General features: G+C 40.5%; 2 protein-coding genes across 3 annotated transcripts; one reads left to right on the forward strand and one right to left on the reverse strand.

Annotated features, from left to right (window-relative positions):
• Positions 1–1,149: 1,149 nt before the first annotated feature.
• Positions 1,150–4,504, reverse strand: stpg1 (sperm-tail PG-rich repeat containing 1). Its single transcript, XM_069681319.1, has 8 exons — positions 4,453–4,504; positions 4,049–4,173; positions 3,865–3,966; positions 3,582–3,761; positions 3,384–3,492; positions 3,096–3,264; positions 2,806–2,996; positions 1,150–1,223 (listed from the first exon to the last, which is right to left on the reverse strand). Exons 1-8 carry the CDS (start codon positions 4,502–4,504, stop codon positions 1,150–1,152), a joined length of 1,002 nt encoding a protein of 333 aa, XP_069537420.1.
• On the forward strand, positions 4,493–9,325 carry meaf6 (MYST/Esa1-associated factor 6). Of its 2 annotated transcripts, XM_069681320.1 has the most exons (8): positions 4,493–4,582; positions 5,451–5,566; positions 5,790–5,877; positions 5,987–6,032; positions 6,146–6,338; positions 7,102–7,131; positions 7,626–7,659; positions 8,863–9,325. In XM_069681320.1, the coding sequence occupies exons 1-8, from the start codon at positions 4,493–4,495 to the stop codon at positions 8,875–8,877; spliced, it is 612 nt and encodes a 203-aa protein (XP_069537421.1). In that variant the 3' UTR covers positions 8,878–9,325. The 2 variants fall into 2 exon arrangements, with proteins under 2 accessions (XP_069537421.1, XP_069537422.1); XM_069681321.1 differs by lacking the exon at positions 7,102–7,131.
• The last annotated feature ends 222 nt before the right edge of the window (positions 9,326–9,547 follow it).

Below are 9,547 nucleotides of genomic sequence, written 5' to 3' on the forward strand. Positions count from 1 at the left end.
CACCATTTCTTCTGTTTCTGTAACCTCACATTGAAAGCTAATATATTTATTTAGAATTGCATGACAGCTGAAGAGAGACAGGAAATATTGGGAGAAGTGGGTGGGGGATGAAATGCAGCACAAGGCTGAGGACGGGAGTCGAGCCTACGGCCGCTGCATTGCAGACTGAAGCCTCTGTATATGGGGCGCTTGCTCTACACACTGAGCTTAACATGAGCTTTGTCTTGGTGCTGGACAGGTACTGTACAGTGGGTTTCATGGCTTTAATATGAGCTGATTAATGAGACTTTAAAAACACAATAAGAGTAGTGAGAGAGAGAACCAACACAGTAGGGTTGCAGGTCGGACAACTAAACAATGAGCTAAAACTATACATCTCTGTAAATCCAAGGGGAGCTGCACATTCTAGGAAAAAACTATGTAGGTTCATCACTTGAGCGACCTCATTTTACATTGTCATTTGATACATTATTCAAATGAAAATATTGATTACAGACCGATATGAAAGTGTGACCACTCTGCTAATCTACCTCTATTTCAAAAGAGGTGACACCGTTGCTTTAAACTGCACAGATACAAGGTCAGAAAAGTGTTGTAGCCACTGCTCCAACAATATACCGTCTGATAAAGGGAGTGACTGATGTGTCCATTTGTCCCCCGTGTTGAGCACCATCCCTGCCTCATGCCCAGTCAGTCACATTGCTCACATACAGAGTCACACTCCACCCCTCTGCCTGCCCTCCAGCAGTTGGCACAGCAGTGTCATCTCAAGCTCTCAGCTGTTACTGTGGCGTACCACTGACTGCACCAGCAGCTGTCAGCGACTGCACCGACGCTCACTGCTCCATCATCTCCAGATTAAAGCATTGGGAAACTGGGGTGAGGATAAAACATATTGCTTTTCACGAGCTTGGGCATTCCCACCATGAATAAATACTGCTTCAAAAATATCTCCGCAGCCTCACATCTCATTGGCCTACTTTAGCATAGAAACAGAAACTAAGTGGATGCAGACATTTAATTTTCCGTCTCTTTTCTCGACACAAACGCACAGACACATACCTTGCATTGAAGTGTTTTCATACAGACAATCAGAGTTCATGTGTGTGGAAAAGGTACATATCTCCAGGGCAGATTTCCATGAAGGCTTCAAACAGGAATCCAGAGTTTGGACTCGTTATAAATGAAGGACTGCCTTGGCAAAATTTGTGGATCATAGAGACCTAAAAAGAGGAAGGAAAGCTTAAGTTAATGCTTTATACTTTTAATCATATGAGCAACTGAAATAATGAGAGACAGAGATAAATAATATCCCAACAGTAAAGGAACATTCCCTGTTCAACTGTGTCAGAGCTTCGTGTAAGAGAGGGGAATTCACCCATTCAGCCACATGCTGAAAAGGTGCATCTGTGTGGTTCTTGTGTTGATCGACCTCTCAAGGTCACCTATGGGCTTTAAACGTGGTTGTACTGAACATTTTCTTCTTTGTTTAGAAAAAGCATTCCTTTAAAAAGCAGAGAAAGACTCGATGTGAATAGTTTCATTCAAGAGTAATGGAACATTATTTTTATTACTTTTCTGAGGGGGCCAAATATGATTGCTCAATATAAAACAGTAATTCAACTAATCAGTGACATCTGTGAGGTTTGGGATGTAACTGACAATAAATAACAAAGGCAACAACCTTAACTGCACTCTAGTCAACCCTACGTTAGCAGTCAGTTTACACAAATTATGATGACGGTTACAGCTGGCTCGGGCATGGCCAAAGTGGTTGCCATAGATTGCACATAATGATTTGCATAGCATCACCCCGTCCTTTAATGGGATTGGCTCCTTCGGTTTGTGACGTCTCAAATCTTTGGTACACCGCAGTTTAAAAGCAGACAGGCCCAGCCATGGAGATGGCTGCTTACATTGTCCCTGATATGTCTTATAGCACATGAAAAACCTCACATGGGGATGTTTACAAGGGTTAAACACTTGATTTTCACTGGAGGGGGTCTTTAGTCAACCCTCACTAACCTTTCTGACTTTCTAGGCGTCAAGGGTTAAAAGGTTGGAATGTAAAATATTTACAAATAAATACCATATGTACGGACAGATATTTTTCCAACCTCTTCCCCTTTCTTTAGAAGGTTTAACACAACCACACTTGATATGTTCCTATTTCTTAGATAGACAAAAAAAACAGCTGGTGACAGCTAAGAAGGATTTTGCACATACGAAACGAGATACGTGGATAAACAGGGAGACTTAAAGTGGGACCGATGGGGTTAAAAGAAAAATACCCTGCGGATTACAGGAGCTACTTTATGATGAAAAGCTGTCATTAAATTTTCATACGCGCCTACTTTCCCTCACCCTGCCTTATTTACATATACTTAAGTCAGCAATGTCTTACATTTGCCTCGCTGAATGAAGCAGCTCCCAGATGCAAATTTATTACCAACCTAATCTAATCCCAATGTAATTATCCAAAGCAGTACAAATTGGCACCTGAAGACAGGGAAAAAACTAATATGTGAACATTTTTCTGAACAACTAATCCTACTGAAGAAGTCTGTATCTCCGCCTTTTCTTTGGATGTATATACAATATGTAAAACTATCTGTAAAGAAACCTTTTATCTTAGTAACAACAACCTGGTGTTTATATTCATTGTGTTTTAGGTAGGCAACATCGCCTGTATATTTAAAGACATTAAAAGATACGTATATGAACATACCAACCAACAACAAACTTGTCCTCTAAAATGCATGTTATTATGGTTAGTAAGGTGGACTCTGATCTTTTATGCATTACCTGGTCCTGGTGTCACACTGGCCTTTGATGTTTGGAGTATTCTTTTAGTTCTGGATGCAAATGCGGCCGTGGGTATGGGATGCTTAGACGGGCCTTTATACTCCTTTACTTCATAGTGCCCAGGGCCTGGCAGAGGAGGGTCCTTAGGGACAATCAGAGGAGGCCCTGCTATGGCCAAATAATGCCCCCTCCTTGAAAAAAGGGTAAACAGAGTTTATATGTTAACATTGCTGAAAAGAAATAACGAGGTAACAAAGAAAGAAAGCTATAAATAGTGTGTGTTTACTCACGGCAGGATGGTCCTCTTCACAGGGGCAGGGGTCTGATGGGGATTGTAGGCTCCTGGGCCGGGTACACATTTGTCCACTAGGGCAGGGATTCGTTGGAGCTTTGATTTGAAGGGGGACGAGACTGCCTTGGCGCTGTGCTGGATAACACTGGTGTTGAATTCATAGTGGCCTTAAACAAATACATGATGTGATATAAATTCTGATATAAAAGCCAATAAGAGAAAAAAGATGGAACACATAAAAAGTAAACAAAATGAGATTAGAGATTAGAGAAATAAAGGTAATTACATGGCGATGGCGCATTTTTGTTTGGGGAAAATGAGTCGCGTCTAGCTTTTGACAGGAAAGCTGCTGTACCAACCACTGAGGAGAATCTCTGTCTACTACGATAACTGACCTGTCCATACAAGAAGAAACGAAAACATTAACTACAGGATGTACAACACAACCTAGGGAGATAGTCATAAAAGCATGCATCATACATACATCATATTGATTGGGGGCTGGAGTTTGGTGCTTTGGATGATCCACCTTCACGGCCACGGGCAGCCTGAACACCCTGGAGACTCCAGTGTTGAAGTCATACTTGTTAATGCAGGAGCTCTGCAGGTTGTATGCATCTGGTCCTGGGATGCCTCTATGAGGATAACTGAAACTTCTGGCAGTCTGTTGGAGAGGATATGATATCACAAAGTCTGCCACAATAAAATTTAAAATCTATTCAATTCATGGATATCAGACAGTATCATACCAGACAAATGGATCTGACCTTGGATGCAACAAAGCCTGTGGTGCCTTTTTTAGAAAACGAAGGACTTTTAACTTCAGCGCTCAAGACACAATCATAGCTGCCTGGTCCTGGATTTTCATTCTGAAACAAAAACAGATAATGTTTATTGTGTGTGTTACTTTTTAAACCGTTAATGTATAGTTGGGGGTGTCAAGTTCCCTACCCCAGAGACTAGTGAAGGGAACCTCTTAGCTTGAGATGAAAACCCCTTCTTTTCTTGATTTGTAATCACCACTCGTTGGCATTGTGTTGGAATTGAAGATGAAACGTTATGAGCCGGAATCTTATCTGCTTTAAGATCAAGAGAAAAGTTATCTAATGTGATCATCTTAAGTTGAAAATGCATTTTTGAGACTTACACTTTCTTTCATTAAATCCTCGGTACATGTTCCCCATGGTTCAGGTAGATATCAGATGGAAAGTCACTGCTGAAGTCTGTAAATCTGAACCCAAACAGGTATTGTTGTTATGGCGACGTAAAAACAATGCATGATTTGACCGGGCGTCCTGTTACAGTCTTTTAGCGCCATCTCTCGGCACACTTGCGGCACATACGGTGCTTTATACCAACCCGCCTCTGTTTTGTTTCCAGATAGCTCGATCCATCATGGCGATGCATGCGAAGGCGACTCCGCCACAGATCCCGGACACTCGCCGGGAGCTCGCCGAGCTGGTGAAGAGGAAACAAGAACTTGCTGTAAGTAGTCCTTACCGCAATTTCGTCAACGATGTTCTACCATGTAGATTCACAGTCAGCTGTAACTTTAATCTCAGCGTTTGCTAGTAAAGGCCTTTCTGAGTGCTAAGCTAACGATAGCAACTGCTAACGGTGGCTATCTATCGCTTTGCTTCTGCGCGGTTCGCTCCAGTTGTGCCTCTGCTAGCTAGCTACTGTTAACACAATAGTGTAGAGAGGGTAACGTTACTGGCTTTTGTCTGGTTATCGGAGGTGAACCCTACTGGAAATATTTTATTCAAATACTACAATTTTTGACTTAACTTTATTTGATAATATGAGCTTTTGTTGCACTATCGGGAACTGCCACACCGAATATTATAGCTAGCTAGCATAGCTACATATTAGCCGCCGCCCGGCAGAGTTCTCGCGTTGTTTGCTGGGAAGCGGTCTTTTTTGTAAAACCTTTATTGTGTGTGGAATTTGATTATAAACTGTATAAGACGTACAGTGAAATTATATGAAAAAAACCCCCGACATAACCCTATCAAACTTTAAATAACATGCCAATAAAACCATAGTTTTATCAGGAAAATAACTATGTCATTTAATATTATACCTAAATAACATACAAAGAGGAATACAAAATGTGAACTAGACAATACCAAACCAAAAAAAGTGATAACAGATAAATAAAACAAATATAATACAAGTACAAAAAATCCAGACACTCTTATTTAACAGAATCAGAATCGGGGTTTACTGCCAGGTAGGTTTACACGTGCAACAAATTTGTTTTGGTGTTTTAGTGCAGAACAGTAATAACAGAACTAGAATGAAGATAAGTTAAAGACAGTCAACTCTAATTCCTATTTCTTCTGTATCATAGGAGACACTGGTGAACTTGGAGAGACAAATATATGCATTTGAAGGCAGCTACCTAGAAGATACCCAGATGTATGGCAACATCATCAGAGGATGGGACCGATACCTCACCAACCAAAAGTAAGTATCAGATACATTGTTCTCAGGTAGTCTGAATGAGTTGTCTTTTCACTGCAATCGCAGGAGTTCGGGGCATTACTAGATGTATTTTTCTTTTTAGTTGTTATATTTGATGAAAAATGAAAGGGGAAATTGTTAAACTAAGTGTGAATTGTTGATCAGGTGAAAAGCACTGTGTGTCAGTCCACTTGATCATCACCTAACCATATCTCTAATTTAACAGGAACTCCAATAGTAAAACAGATAGAAGGAATAGGAAATTCAAGGAAGCAGAGCGTTTATTCAGCAAGTCATCAGTCACATCAGTTGCAGTAAGTCCGTCTCTCACTGCACGTTTACACACAATATATTAGTTTCTAATTTGGTGCCTGACAAGAGAAGAATCACTAATGTAACGGTGCTCTCTTTTGTGTTGGACAGGCAGTTTGTGCACTCGGTGGAATACCGGATCACATGAATGAAAAACGTGAGTTATTTTTTTAACTTTTTCGAGCCACACAGTGTTGGAAAAGTTTTCTCCTTCATTGTCCCTCGGCACTATCTGACAAGGAGTTTGTGCTGTTGTTTGGGTCACGACAGGTGAGGCGGGCAGCGGCACAGAAAGCGACACCTCTCCGGATCTCCAGAACCAAGAGAACGAGCCCAGCCAGGAGGACACGGAAGACGTGGACTCGACGCTGCAGGATCTAAAGCCCCAGAAAGCTGCCTCCTCTTCTTCTTCAGGCAGCCATCACGGTAGCCACAAGAAGAGGAAGAACAAAAACAGACACAGGTACACAATCAGGATACAAGGTGCAGTGTGTTAGCATGCTGTTTAATGTCTGCGAGTTGAGTTTGGTCATAGCTGGTTAGCTTGTTTCAATCCCATAAGACACCAGGTTACCAGGAGAAAGTGGGTTATGATAACACATTAGCTTCTATTATACAACAGCTTATGTAAGCAACTATTTCATAGCTAACAATAGGGATTGATAGTATTACACAGTACAATAGGAAAGCCCTTAGCTAACATTACCATTAGCTAGGAGTTGGTTGAATGCCAGGTTAACCTTTTGTGACTTAGCTGTCAGGATTGAACAAGTTATCTTTTCAGTTGCAGCTCAATTTAGAAGTGATGAAATTAGACATTTCTAGCATTGTACAAGCGTTTTAACGTCCCACCCTGAGCGTTGGCAGAGACACTTGAATGGCAGCCGTGTGAAAATGATGAACACTTGTCCAAATCTAGTTTTTGAAAAAGAAAATGGTCTTATTTTTGTGCTAGTGTGGTATGTTTTTCATGTCTCAAACCTTTTTTTTCTTGTGAATCTTTCATATGTCATTGTGTTCCCACATATTTAATGTCAACTGTTTTTCTGAAGCCTGAAGCTAACCACATATTAACACAGCAGGTGCAAACTGTGACAAAGTGGTTCTCTCACTCTGTAAAGTCCGGACTGCAGTATTATGTAGACGTAGGGCTTTAGACTCAGGTTGGTGAACTAACAGCTGCTGCTTTCTTCCTCCCCCCTAATGCTGCCCCCCTCCTCCCCTAGTCCTTCTGCCATGTTTGATTATGACTTTGAGTAAGTCTGAATTTTACTTCCTGCTCCTGATGTGTGTATTTCCTGCTTGTACATCCCATCCTCAACTTTTCCACAGCTCGTCCTGCTTCCTGTCTGCTTCTGTTGAACTAGAGTTTGAGTTACAGCCTGCTAGTTATTCAGTCATACTGCATGTCCAACACTCAAATCTTTACTCATGAATGCACATCAGCATCCAGCACTCTAGTAGATATTCTTGCTTGCTGCTGGGGTATTTCCACATCTTTCTCACCCCAGATTCATTTCAAGTGTGCTTCCCCTACTCCAGCAATTAAATACAGCATTGCTGGTCTTGTCCGATGCTGCTACATTTTGTGCACAAACAAGAACAAACACATGTTCATTTAGCGTTCTTGTTATGGGCTTGTTTTTAGGCTTTCTCATAACACAGTAGTGGTTTGGCTTTCCCCATAATTCTCATCATAACTATGTTTATGATCTATTTATATCTGATGGAATCTTTGCTTTTGTTGCAGATTTGACATGAAAGTGAACAAGAAACCGAGAGCTGTAAGTTGAATTCTTCTGCTTTATTTATCTGAAAATAATGTTACTTTAGCAGCGAATACTTTATTATTTTTATAAGCAATTGAACCTGCGATATTTATTTATTTGTCATAAAAAAGGCAAAAATAATAATAATGCATGTCAAACAAAAGCATTGAATTAGGGCTCAATATTGGAAAAAACTAACATTGTGATGTTTTGTTCTGTGATATTTATTGCAATTTTAAAAAATGCAGGAAATAACACCAGATAAACGCATTGTGTTTTTATATACATATAATCAATTAACAATCATACTTTATATTATTTGGGACTTAAATTAAGTTTATTTTCTTCTAACAAAACAAGACCCCTCCTACTTTCATCACTCTTGGCTCAGAGACTTTGACGCCCCATGAAAATGTAGAGAGGGTTCAGGTGGAGCGACACGTTTCTTTATAAAATAAATACCAATAGACTTTTGGCTTGCAGTTGCGTTACTTACACGGTATGTCATCGACCGTTCCTAGCAGTGTTCAAATGTATGTTTAATCAGTGCGATCAGCCCCGTCCCTTTTTGAAACTAAAGCTCGCCGTCTCCCACTTCCTGTCTGCACACACAACCTCATGCTGTGTGTGTGCTGGAGGTGTAGCCGCTAAAAGTAAACAGTCTGCGGTACGTCCGCTCCGTGAACTGTCCGTTTTTGTAGCCATAGCATTAACCAGCACCGGGGCGAGGTGCCGCTGATAACAGGAGTAGTCATACTGAAAAGCTGGCTGCCGAGCTGTGATGTCAGCAGTGTCTCACGCTTGTTTACAGTTTACACGCAGGTGACACACAGACTCTGCTGCTCAGCGGTCAGTTGAGTCTGCTCTGATGAAGAGCTGCACTATGTGATCTCAGACAGACCTTTCCTGTGGATTAGTGATGGAAAACAACAAACTGGCAATGCATGTTGCATGTTTTTGTTTTGCACTGAGCAACAATAAAGTTTCACTTAATTTGCTCCACTATCACACATCTTGCAATGTGATGCGTGCACACATTGCAAGAAAAAGCAAATATTTGGCTTTTTTACTTAAAAATTTATGAAATAATGATTCAATTATCAAATAGTTGCTTATTTGTTTCCAGGCAATCAATTAATGTACTTATTGTTGCATCTGTAACGTAGTTGCTATGGTTACTTGAATATTTCTTCTCATTTTTCATCCCCTCTCCTGCAGGATTATTCAACCTAACAAAGACGTCTGGAAAGACCTGGACACACATGAGGATACGTGTAAAGAAACACGAGATATCTGGACTTTATGAACTTTTTATGTGTTTTGTTTTTTTTTCCCCCCTCTGGTTGTCATATTTCAGCCTGTACTTTGTGTATTGCTTGAAACATTCCCCCCCATCACCTACCTTTGGTCATGGTTGACATTTTTAACCTGCTACCAATGAAGTAGAAATACGGTGTTGCATGTTACTCGAGGCCTGAGGAGGCCCACCACCAGTAACACACCATCTTGTATAGTGTTAAAAAAAGATTGTATTTATTATGTAGTTAATTTCCATGTTTCCCATTGTAAGAAAATTGTTTTTTTTGTTAAGCGTCACATAGCCGTACCCCCGAATACCCCAGGATTCTTTTATTACATGGTTTGTTTTTCAAGAAAATAAAAAAAATACCAGTAACATGAACATGTTTTGGTTATCACTTAAAACAGCCTTTAAGGGATTGTTTGATGTTGTGCTTGGGCTGATAAATCCGTAAAGGCTGTTATAATTGCTCTAAATCTGTGTTGTTTCTCGTGTCGATCACTTGCAGATGTATGCCTGTGAAGCTTTAAAAATGGACCATATGTCGGATAGAGCTCCCACACACATGGTCCATAAAAAGTTACGATATAGAATAGTTTAGAG

The sequence above is a fragment of the Semicossyphus pulcher genome, unplaced genomic scaffold (assembly GCF_022749685.1).
Source record: "Semicossyphus pulcher isolate SPU_LCO1_2020_fin unplaced genomic scaffold, fSemPul1.0.p SCAF_5, whole genome shotgun sequence".
In the NCBI taxonomy this organism is placed as follows: domain Eukaryota; kingdom Metazoa; phylum Chordata; class Actinopteri; order Labriformes; family Labridae; genus Semicossyphus; species Semicossyphus pulcher.